Source organism: Thermobia domestica, chromosome 2 (assembly GCF_964235325.1).
Source record: "Thermobia domestica chromosome 2, izTheDome1.hap1.1, whole genome shotgun sequence".
NCBI lineage: Eukaryota > Metazoa > Arthropoda > Insecta > Zygentoma > Lepismatidae > Thermobia > Thermobia domestica.
This window is the reverse complement of record NC_137455.1, coordinates 358,325,638-358,338,880: the sequence shown is the minus strand read 5'-3', so window position 1 is coordinate 358,338,880 and position 13,243 is coordinate 358,325,638. Positions and strand designations below refer to the sequence as shown.

The 13,243-nt window shown below is 35.7% G+C and overlaps 1 protein-coding gene across 1 annotated transcript in view; it reads left to right on the top strand.

The window, feature by feature from the left end:
• Positions 1–12,883, top strand: part of LOC145679885 (protein lifeguard 3-like) — an 85,264-nt gene extending 72,381 nt beyond the window's left edge. Inside the window, exon 6 of the mRNA XM_081750401.1 lies at positions 12,664–12,883. Coding sequence (XP_081606527.1) covers positions 12,664–12,819 — 156 coding nt within the window. The 3' untranslated portion in view covers positions 12,820–12,883. The remainder of the gene's footprint in view (positions 1–12,663) is intronic.
• The last annotated feature ends 360 nt before the right edge of the window (positions 12,884–13,243 follow it).

Here is a 13,243-nt window from a genome sequence, read left to right as displayed (position 1 = left end):
AAAGAGACGGTCATGATGAGAAATGATTGAAAATAGTGAATTGAAGAAAGTGGGAGGAAACTGGAGAACTCCGAGAAAACCCACGGACATGGCGTTTGTCCACCAGGAAGCACACTTGATGCAAGCTGGGATTGAACCAAGAACCGCATGCACCAGAGATGAACACTCTACCACTAAGCCACCGCGGCCCTATAAAAAATACAATATTTATTTTATCTCTCTTTCTCTCTCTAAGTATATATATATATATATATATATATATATATATATATATATATATATATATATATATATATATATATACACTTGCATATAGGAATAGGTATCAGGAACGTGAATAGTTTTCATTTTGGTTTTGTGGTTTCAAGTTGGTATTTAAGTCAGAAATCAGAAATCCGTTCTTAATGAGTTGGTTAGAGATGATTTGAAGTTTAACGTCTGTTTCTGCAGTAAGGCTATATGAGACATGGACATACTGATTAACGTAAAATCCTAATCATATCAGCTCCCGCCAGGAATCGAAATCTGTTCTCATAAGAATATTATTTTAACGTCTTCATGTATATTTAATGAAAATGGCGAAAAATGTGACTGAGCTTTGAAACGTGACAATTCATCTCATTTTGTTTCTTCAAGCACTTCAAAATAAAACCTTATATTAAAAAAAAACACATCCCTATATTGAAAAGAAAACAAGAAGTGACAGTCCAAGGCTCGAACTGCTGCCCTTCATTTCTAGAATTTCCACAGCATTTCTAAACATGATTGACTACATAGGTACCTTGTACGAAAATGCGTTCTGATATAGCTAATAGAATCGTTCCAAGCGCAGGTTTACACTTGAAGTTTTAAGTAACGATTTTGTGACCTTTTCAGTAATTTCAACTAAAGATATTGATTTCGCATATTGGAACTATGCATAAAGTATGAATTGTATATTCATCGGAAAAATACATTATTTTCTGTTCTTTCAATTTTATGTATTTCTGAGTGTTCCTAATACCTGTGTTCCTAATACCTGAGTGTTCCTAATACCTAATATCGAGTCACTTTCCCTCAAATTTCCCCCAGAATATTATCCGCGTAATAATCTGACAGACTAAAGTTTCACAACAACAAAATATTTTTGCTTTATTTTACTTATTTCGCTTTATTTTATTTCCAATAATCATTCATAATTATTGATTACTACACTGCTTTGTTAAGGAAAGCACAAAGAAGCAATAACATATGAAGGAAACTGAGTTATTAATGAAAATGTGCAAGTTACGGTATATGCAAACGTTTTTTGCGGATAACGGTACAACAAATAAGTAGTTCTACATATACGGTCATCAAACACACCACACCAATTTGCTTAAAAATGTGAAAGTTTCTTGTTTCTTATAGTATTGTTTCATCCTAATCTCGTTTCGGATCGAGTTACAAACAGTTGCTTTCTGCCTCTCTAGTATGTGTGTCATAAGCTGTCATAGCTATATATAAAATATAAATACTCTGCAGATCTCTAACCTGTGATACTTGTCTCCACGAACAATAAAGTTGGTCATATTTGCAGATTGCAAAACTAGAACACCTGAGAGTGGCAAGGATGAGCACTAAACAAGTTAGAGTGAGTTTACCCAATTCAAGTTGCAAGCCAATTCATTGTTTTTGAGGTGAAGTATGGAGTCGAATTGAGTTTGATATTAGTTCGCCCGTAGAGCTCGTTCCCACTAGTTTTGAAATCATCACCTGATTATTTGGAAAACGAAAGCTATGAGAAACGAAAGCAGTAATGAGGAACAGTTCTAATGTTGTTCACGAGATGGGACAATTCTAGCATTTCATCTTGTCTTGTGTGAATGAATATCAATATTCACTTACTATCAAGGCAGAACACGTACACGGTCAAACGTTTGAGCCCAAGCCAAAGTCTAATCCGGGCTGAACAGTTTTGAACGCGTTTTGCCGGTGCACCACTTTTGGCTCAAGCCTGAATACATGCTCTTTCGGAACTCTAAATGACCCCTTTGCCTCCTAGATATCTCGAACATAGAGGTCAGCAGTCCATCTTTCGTGTTTATACGCAATGTTTAGTGTAGTAGCTTAGCGACTGGATCATACAAAATGTGATACCAACATGCCGCTTTCAGGGATGATAGGTCTATTAATAAGAAGTAAATTCGGATATAGAACCACCTTGGCGGGGGTCTTGTTTTAGGTATATGACGTCATCAATATGGCCACTAACGAATTTCGACTTAACTGAGTTTAGAAATGTATAACTTCATTACCATTCAAGTTAGAAACTTCGTTTCTCCTTTATTTTGCAGAGAATACATTGTGCCTCTATTGTCATTATAAATGCTTGCCTTATATGGCCGCCATTTTTAAATATGGCATCTCAAACTGGAAAAATGTTTACTTAAAAACGATTTTTATGTTTTATAACAACTTTGAAACTTCTATAGCTATGGAAAAATACTTTTAAACAATCGTCAAAGCTCATTTCAATAGCTTTCGAACGCGACCAGAATCATTGATATATCTCAACAAATAACTGAGATAATCAATTTTTTGTAGGAATAAATGTCGAACTTTCGTGAATAATGATCGAATGTATCCGTAGATGTAGTTATATGGCATTTGTAGTTCCTCGACATTTAGACATCTCCTAGACATCTCGACCACCGAGGTCAGCAGTCAACAGTAAACAAATACTGTACATTTTAGTATTCACAGAAAAACGGCACATCTTTCATGTTTATACGCAGTATTATAATAGAAAAAAGAAAGATAGGAGAATATATGAGACAGAAACGAAGATTTAAAAAACTGAAATAAGGGAAAATCTTTTCAATTTTCTTCTTCTTCTTCTTCTTCTTATTATTATTATTAATGGTATAATTGCAGTGCAATGAACATTAATGTCCTGTATGATCCTTCGTACTTTTGTGCCTCACATTCTTTAAGGGTACTTAAAACTACAAACAGAATTTGCTTCGGTTTGAATAGACTCGGCTTGACGTCGAGAAAATTTTTCCATTTGAGTCAAGTTTCAAATAAAATTCGCTCCAACTTACCTATGACCATCCTTAGAAAACAGGATCAGTAATCACACGAGCCGTATATCTTCGAACAGGACAGCACACAATAAACATTTTTATTCTCATTCAGCTTCCACGTGTCAACAAATAAACATGATTTTCATTCCCTTCCTATTTTTATGCATCTACTACTGCATTCTACTCAACTGTAATAATTTTTATGTTTAAAAATAATTATTCATTTTTCCATAATTGTAAATATATAAGTTCAGTAATTCATCATGAATAGAATCAAGAAGGAGTGTTTTTGTAACGAAGAAATAACAACATGAAATGTGAAATCTCTTTTAACAAACTGTCGAGATTTAAGAGTCGGCAAACTTTACACTTCCGGATACCGATTGCCTCGAAACCACGGTAGCCAGAATTAGCCTGGGGTAGGGGATTATATTTTTAAAAAATTACAGCAAAATGCGGAAGTCTGAGAGAAAAAGGAATGAAAACTCTAATTTCTAGTTCTATTAGACTTGTAGATCTGAGTCTGTAGTGAAAGTACTAATAGAAATAAAAACAGTGAATTATGATAATTTTATAGAACATTCCACTACGTAAAGTCTGTGTACTGTCGGTGATTTATGATGACAATCAGAAACAGAAGTAAAAGGTAAATTACAGTAATAGTTTTCAATTAACAACATCATGTTTTTGGCTAAATTGTACAATGCAGAAACTTGTTATGAAAAGAACACCTTTATGTTCATTTTCTGATATTCCATTTCACGAACTAACTTTGACCAACACAGCCAAAGTATATCGTAATGTCCACGAAATGAATATCCCCAGGATAATCCTCATACCTCGCTGAAGAAAGGCTATGAGGAATGAAAATAGGATATCCACAGAATATACAATGTTGTGTGGGAAAGTATAACTACTTTTAGCAATTTTTTGGCTTAAAATTTTTATTCAAGTTCACTTTTTCCCCCTCAACCTTGGGTACGGAAATGGAAGAACATATTTAGATTTAGATTGTTGATTCCAGTATATTTCAAGCATCATTTTTCGGATCTAGGCTAGTGCGATATGTCGATATATCGATATCGTCGATATCGATATTGACATATGTTAACATTCGATGTCACAAATATATCGACATCGATATATCAAAATCCGTAATTTTCGATATCGATATTCGGGGGCTAGATATAGGTGGTCTCTAAAACTTGCAATGGATGAAGCAATAAAACAATTTGTATAATAATTTCTTCTAATAACAATTTCTTGATTACCACAAGTTGCAATGTAAATAAATCCACTTTCAAATTTGCAATATTATATATTGTAATTTCTTAGCCGCCAGAGCTTTTCTGTTCCCGGAAAAGGAAACAAAAGAGCAAATCTTAATAGGAAGTGCTTCGAACTTTGACCTAGAATTTATCATAAGAAAGTCTTTTTGTTCCTCTCTCTCGTTGATTTCCATCCCTTTTGGCCTTTGGGACCGCTCATTGATAAAAAGTGCACATATGACCTCTATATGTACACATGCTCTTAGGCACAGTCAGAGATTTTGAAAAAGGAACAAGTTTCTAATAATAATAATAATAATAATAATAATAATAATAATAATAATAATAATAATATAACAGTTGAGTTTACAACTAGAAACCCATCTCTTTATCTTGCATGGGAGGCCAATGGTGTCCTTTAGAATGTGTTTGTCTCTCTTTCTTTCTCTTGTTGTACTGTTAGGTTTTTATATTAACCTTTTTCATTATATAAACTTTTTTACGAGTTTTTTTTTAAAAAAGGAGAAAAACTGGTTTCCTCTGATGTCTATTTATTACCATTTATCTTGTTTGAACTGCACAAGTAAGATAATTTTGTAACTGTTTGTAATCCATTTCCCTCACAATAATAAAACCGTCATTCTTAATTGATTCCGTTCTCTTGTTTGCAGTTTGCCACGCTAATATATTTATAACAAAATTGAGGTTTGGTCCAACGCCTTTCTAATTCTCAATGAACCCAACGATTCTACTTTATGGGTTGCCTACTATTGCAGGAAAAGGAGAATTGCAGGTGGTAATGCACTTTTGGAGTCGTGTATGCATTACGCTGCTAATTGGAAAGTGGCTTTAATTACATTGGACATAAGACTATGTTATAAGAAGCATTAATGGGACTTAGGGACTTCAAGATTGGAAGGAAGATCATTAAGGAGATCAGGCATTCAGATGATACAGTTATTATAGCTAGAATCAAAGAAGGACTATAGGAGATGATTGACAAAATAGTTGACACTGGTGAACTATATGGAATGGAAATCAACATCGATAATTCGAGAGTCGTGAGAATATCCCGAGGTAATGCGACCTTACGAGTCAGAGTAAAACAAAGAGAACTTGAAGAGGTCGAGAATTTCAAGTATCTAGGAGGTATTTTCACAAGAGACACTTACTGCATCAAAGAGATCGGGTCATAAATTTCCATAGCCAAAGAGAGAAACATTCAGCAAGGATAGATCAATCTTAACTAGCGGGCTCAATATTGAACTTAGGAAAATGTTGGTCAAGTGCTATATCTAGAGAATTTTACTGTATGGTTCAAAGACTTGGACAGTACTGAAGTTAGAGAAGAAATATTTAGAGAACTTCGTAAGTGCTGCTGGAGGAAGTTGAAGAAGATAAAATGGGCAGAGAGAGAGAGAGAGTAACATACGAAAATGCTCCTAAAACAGATAGGAGAGAAGAGGACACTTCTAGCCGGTATCCTTCGTAAGAAGGCCAATTGGATTGGGTATATCTTGCGAAGAAATTGTCTTCTTCATACTGCCATAGAAGGAAAGATGGAAGGAAAGCGAGAAACAGGAAGAAGAAGAACAGAACTGATCGATGATTTGAGAAACAAAAGAAATATTGGCGGTTAAAAGAGAAAGCTGAAGATCGAAAAGCGTGGGAGAAAATAAAATAAAAAAATAAAAAAAGTCATTAGTCCCATGACTTGCCGATAGGCAGAATACTTAGTAATAATAATACACGGATAGTAGTGTAGTGTTTCCGTGTAGATTTTTTGGGATAAAAAGTGTAACACTTGCTTTTTAAGAAAACAAAAAATTTTAGTTTCTTTTATTTATATCCATTTCTGATTCAAATGGACCACTTCTCTATTCATTTAGTGGATTCTACAACTTAAAAAGTACTTCCGCAACATTAACCACTTGTGAATCGTGTTTTTATCCGGGACTGGATATCTTTATTGTTTTTCAAGGTTAGGGTTGCCAGATTTTGGAAGCGCAAAACCGGGACACCACTCTCAGACTATACATAAGATCAGGGTTCCTACTCAATACTTATTTGGTCAGAATCAATTAATTATCTTTTTTTTTCTAGGTTATTACTCACAATTTTCCAGTTCATTCTATACACAGTTAACACAAATGAAGCCTCACAAGGGGTGTCTAGGCCTAAAGAATATCGAAAGATAATATAGGAAGAGATACCATGCATCACTTAATCCGAATTCCGATTTGTTGTTCTTAAGAGCTTCTAAATATTTAGCCAATTACGACAAACCCTCCTATTTATGATTGAAGAGATACATTGTTGCGTCACCTGAGTCAGAAACACTACCCTAAAAGAAATACAAATTTAATATTTAGAAAAAATAAATAGGCTAATATATTGATGTAACCCTTGTACGAGACGCGTTTTTTTAAAGTAAGGTCCGTTTTGGTGTAGACACTAGTAGTTCGCGCGCATACCGCAACGAGCGTGTGCGTCGTGTACCGGCATGCCTCGGGAATAACTGTGCTCAGTTTCAGCTCTGTAGCTGACCTGTACGGTTGTGTTTTGTGCTTTCACAATGTTTAAGAGTATCAAGTCGCCCTCCGCGTGTGAGGTTCGCTCAGTGAATCGGTTTTTGTCAGCAAGAAACCTGTCTGCTGCAGAAATTCATCGACAGATTTGCGAAGTGTGCAGTGATACTGTTATGAGTGCAAGCAAAGTGCGTAACTGGGTACGAGAATTCAAAAATGGCCGTGACAACGTCCATGATGAGGACCGCTCCGGTCGCCCTTCTTCGATTACAGACGATTTGGTGGCTTGAGTTGAAGCGAGGGTTTGTGAGAACAGGCGCTTCACAATAACAGGTCTCTCAAACAAATTTCCTGACGTGTAGAGATCAGTGCTTTACAAAATTGTTTCTGAACACCTAAAGTTTAGGATACTGTGCTCCCGTTGGGTCCCGAAACTCCTAACAGAGGACCACAAAAACCAAAGATTTGAGTGTGTGACGGCTTCTTGAGTCAGATCGTAACTGGAGACGAAACATGGGTTTTGCATATCACGCTCGAATCGAAGCAACAGAGCATGGAATGGAGACACACACACTCGCCTGTAAAGGTGAAGGCCAAACAGACTCTGTCCCAGCGCAAAATCATTTCGTCGGTGTTTTGGGATAGGCACGGTGTTTTGTTGGTCGACTTCATGCAACGAGGAACCACTATCAATGCAGAAGTATACTGCCAAACTTTGAGAAAGCTACGCAGAGCGATTCAAAACAAAAGACGCGGCATGCTGACAAAGGGCATTGTCCTTCTCCCTGACAATGCAAGACCTCACACTGCAGATCAGACCCGCGATTTGTTGGACAGTTTTGGCTGGGAAGTTTTAGACCACCCATCCTACAGTCCTGATCTTGCGCCGAGCGATTATCATCTGTTCCTTAACCTCAAACAACACCTCAATGGCAACCGTTACAATGATGACGACGATGTGAAAACGGCAGTGAACTCTTGGTTATCGGAGCAGGCGGGAAGCTTTTATGAAGAGGGTATTTTGAAATTGGTTGAGAGGTATGATAACTGTTTGAACAAACTATGTCGAAAAATAGAGTAAGGTATGTACTTTCTGAAAATACATTTACTTTCTTGAAATAACCTTTCGTTGTGTACGTATGTTCAAACGGACCTTACTTAAGAAACTTGCCGATGTGTCTCTGTATTCTTCTTAGAATTTTCTTGTCATTTTGTGAGTAAACTTTATTTCTTTGTTCTTAGCAGGGCCGGATCTTAAATCCTGCGAACTACACCTTCGCAGGAGGCGCCAGGTGAAGAGGGCACCTACCTTGAAAAGAAATTTTGTGTTTCAAGTGTGAATATTTATGAGAGAAAATGTTATGATGAAACATTTTCCAAATAGCTTCAAATAAATATTGTACAGACTGAGATACAGATGAAATACATCAAAAGGACAATAAAGTCGAATCTTTGCCTGATTTACTGTAAAACATCCCTTTACAATTGAAATGGACTCATACCTCAATTGACAAGAATGCCACACTCACAAGTGATGCTAGTTTGTGGAAAATTCCCCGTTGCGTAGAGAGATTTAGGAAGGATTTTTTAAAAGAGGCAAAAAGTGAGATTTTACAAATAATAGATAAAATTTAGGGAGATTTAGCATTTCAATACGGAAGTGCGTAGTGCAATTGAGCACTACGGCGGTGCGACTAAATACGGCGGCTTTTGCAGAATCCCACCATATGCACAAAATAGAAATGTAACACTCTTCATTACTCTCCCACCAACCCTTCCGCGACCTTGCTAGACAAGCTGGAGAGTATCATTGCCAAATATGTCTTCGAAATGGAAATGAATCAACAAACAAAACGAAGTCAAGTGCACGTGTTGCTTATAAATTGGGTGGCATTATTACAGTAGAAGGAAATGTTTTCAAAGGTGCTCCGCTCCCCGCATAGTGCTTCGGTTCAATGACCACAGTTAAGGGTTGAGAAAGGTCAGTGTAAACGAAATGCACATTATCGAAGTTCACTACTAGACTATTGTTGTCATTTGAACCAGGGAAGGGGGGCGTATCCCAAGAAATGACGAGCGGAACTTTTGATCATTTTTCAGAAAAAAAAATTAACTTAAGTTCCTAATATCACTGACTCAAAATCGTTGCCCACTGCTTAATGCTCACTTTGTTAATGTCTATTAGTACATTTGTCATTCAACATTTTCGTTTCTACCCTGAGTCGTTGTTTTTTTTCAATTTATAATATGTGTTTTCACTTTTCAATGGTGCTTCGTTTTTCATATAATAACTACCATTTATAAAAACATATTGAAAACCAATTTTTTTTGTTGGTTCTGTAGGCCTTCAGGAAGACAAGCTTACCACTGTAGTTAGTTTAGATTGGTTCAACAATTTATTATGTTTAACTAAAAGTTATGCAAAAGAAAGTCTCTTTTCTATTTAAAACAGCCTAGGAACACATTACTATGATAGAAACATAACAAGGGATAGTATGAAAAAGAAAGAAAAACTCTCCAAGTAACACCAGTTTACAGTACTTCTTAAGTTTGGAAGGGTTTACGGGTTGTAAATATGTATCACTGGAGGTCCTACCTCGTTCTCTTGGATGGGTAAAAAAAATTCAAAAACTGAAATTTTCGGAGGTTTTGACGTTAGTTGTTTCTTTATGATAGGTAATTTTCGTAACTTTAGAGAGGCAGTTCATTCTCTTTCATGGCTATTAAGAACCAGCTACAAACTCATATAGTTTGTTTGAATGGATGTTGGATAGACCAGTTTTGTACCCTTCATATTTAAAGATAGGTGCTTGTGGTTCTATGCTTGTGTAAGAGTGATTATAGCTCTATAGAGGGTACCTCACTAACTTTCATTTCGAGGATCAATTACGTACGTAATCTTACGATTCTTTTGAATGGGCGTAAGGTGGGCCAGCATTGTACCCCTCATGTTTTAAGATGGGTGCTTATGATCTTATTGTTATGTATCAGTACCTCTGGACCTATAGAGGGTACCTCATTCTTTTTCATGGCAATTAAGGACCATTTACGTACCTCTACTTTTGTTTAAACGGGTGTAGTGTGGGACAACTTTGTATCCTAATATTTTACTGTGGGTCTTTGTGGTTATATGCTTATGCATGGGTGCTTATGATCTTATAAAGGTGCCTCGCTCTTTTCATAGCTATTAAGGATCAGATAGGTACGCCTATGGTTCTATTGAATGGATGTTGGGTAAGCTCAAATTATATTACTCGTGCTTTGAGATGGGTGCTTGTAGTCCTATGCTTATGTATGAGCGCTTATGGTCCTAAGGAGGATTTCTCACGCTCTTTCATAGTTATTGAAGATCACGACATCACTAAGTTACGATGTCACTAATCGTTCTGATTAATTATTGTGATCACATGACTTAGGTCACATGATACACAGCAAAATCACTCTGATTGGTTGTTTGGAGCCATAATACTCAGACCAGGGGTAAAAGTGAAGAGGAACGCGGGGGACCCGTTCCTCCACGTCCAAAAATATATACGGCGTCCCTCCAGTTAGTAAAAAAATGCAGGGGCAAAGATAGGCAAGATGACGTCATGCCGTTAACTACCGTCCTCCTACCTTTTCATATCCACTTTCAACCCTGACAGACTATACTTCGTCATGTTCTAAGATATGTGATTTCATTGACAATGTTACATTGTCTACTCTCGAGACATATGTTTATGTACCAAAAACAGCGAATTAGTAATGGTACTTCCGTAGTTTCAACGTATGATATGTTTCATTGGTTATTAGCGTTGTTGAAATACAAGTGTAACTTTGAAAGAAAATCATTCGAATGTTCTATCATGGGTTATGAACCTTGTGTTTAGATCTCTCCTTAAATTTAAATATGAAAACTATAGATAAGTACTTTATTATAACGGTACGTGAGTGATCTTTAATAGCTACGAAAGAGAGAGATAATTCTCTATAGGACCAAAAACAACCATCATAGAAGAAAAATAACGTTAAAAATTGCGGAATTTTCAATTTTTGGCAATTTTTTTTTTTGATCATCCAAGGGAACGAATGGGCCTGGATGTATTTCATGAGTTTAAGTGTTGTTGTTGAATGAAGGGGTTGTTAGGAGGATGCATATGAGTGGTTCTCTGAATTACTTCATAGAATTACCAAAATATGAGACCGTAAAAAACTCAGTAGACACAAACCATTTATCGCTTTATTTTTATTGTTTAACTATTTGTTGTGATTGACGAAAGTGGATACGCGAAAAAAAGAATGCCATAAAAATAATTCGTTTGATACTAAAAAAAAACTATATGTAAGATGTATCTGTAATGTTGGTCTCGAGACTAGATTTGCATTGTTTCGTTTTAAAAACGTACAGTGAAAGAATTTCCTCGGTCGAAATGTATATTCATATCTATTTGAAGAACTCTGTCTTATTAAACATCTCGTCATGAAAATTCTGCCTCGTCTTGTGCGTGACGACTGCTAGTAAATACTGTCTCACTGCAGCCATTTACATTTTTTCCTCCATCTCGAGGGAAAAATCCTCGAGTATATCCTGGGTAGGTTGAACTTTTTTCTTGAAATTTTTATGCAAGGAATTTCACGTAAAAGCAGTGCTTCTGGCAACTGTGCCATAAATTGTCATTATTTGTGCATAACGAAATTAGTTCGCAATCATGCCATTTGTACCAGTATATCAGACAAGTAATAGGTTACTGATCCACTAACTAACAGGTTGATCCAGTAACGTTGGTGTTATTCTCCTAGAAGTTTACTCTTCTAACGGATTGATGCAGTAACTGGAGTAATTCTTCTAGAAGTTTACTCTTCTAACGGATTAATGCAGTAACTGGAGTTATTCCTCTAGAAGATTACTCTTCTAACGGATTGATGCAGTAACTGGAGTTATTCTCCTAGAAGTTTACTCTTCTAACGGATTGATGCAGTAACTGGTGTTATTCTCCTAGAAGTTTACTCTTCTAACGGATTGATGCAGTAACTGGTGTTATCCTCCTAGAAGTTTACTCTTCTATCGGATTGATGCAGTAACTGGAGTTATTCTCCTAGAAGTTTACCCTTCTAACGGATTGATGCAGTAACTGGAGTTATTCTCCTAGAAGTTTACTCTTCTAACGGATTGATGCAGTAACTGGTGTTATTCTCCTAGAAGTTTACTCTTCTAACGGATTGATGCAGTAACTGGTGTTATCCTCCTAGAAGTTTACTCTTCTAACGGATTGATGCAGTAACTGGAGTTATTCTTCTACAATTTTACTATGCTACAATTGACCCACTAACTTTCGTGTTTCTCTCTTTAAGTTTTACTATGGTAACAAATTTATCCATTAACTTTGAGATTGTTCTCCTAGAAGTTTACTATGCTAACGGATTGATCCAGTAATTGATACTATTCTCCTATAATTTTACTATACCACGAACAAATCCAATAACTTTTGGTGTTATCCTACTAGAATTTTACTATAATACGAGACCACAGCTCGACTAGACAGCACCGATTTGGAAAATGAAGTTAACACAATTGCTTTTGTCAACAACATGTTCAGTTTTAAGTAGCAATTTTACTTCACAAGAAAACGTTGAATTTATTGATTGTAAAAATAAAATTAAAAAAATAATAGTAATAAAATAATAAAAAAGTCACAAGAATTAACAATAGCCTCGGCCTCACTGAATAAAACAATGTCCCAGCATTACACTGTATTTATGTTTATATAAAATAAACTGTATAAAATAAAAATAAAATAAATAAATAAATAAATAATAGTAATATCTTCCTTTCGTTTGCAGTATCTGCTATATGACACTCAGTTGATTCTTGGTGGGAAACGTTATGAGCTTTCAGCTGAGGAATACATAACCGGCGCTTTGACCCTTTATGTAGACATTGTGATAATGTTTATTTATATTCTGCAAATAATTGCCATCTCAAAAAGTAGGGACTGATATACGAAATTACATTTATCTTTCAGTCTATTGTGAATTCAATTGTACGTAGCTGAGAAATTGGTTATGCACGAAATATTGTCATTATAAAATTTCGTGGTGTCTATGTATAATATTGACAATTAATAAAAATAGAAATATATAATAATTGTCTACAGTTATTTAATAGTTAATGGTATGCTTTATTACCTCTCACAGTACCATCCATTGAACAGTGTACTTATTCTCAACGATAATGGAATTTTTGTCCCTACATCATATTTATATGGTAACCACATCTATGAAGATTGGCAAGTTGGAACATTGCGCCTTTCGATGAAGATCTGAAAAGGACTTGCGTAGTATATGAGAATGAAATTTTTTAAAGAATATGGAACTGAAATGCCGGTTTTTCGCACGGCGAGGATAAATTTCATGGAAAATA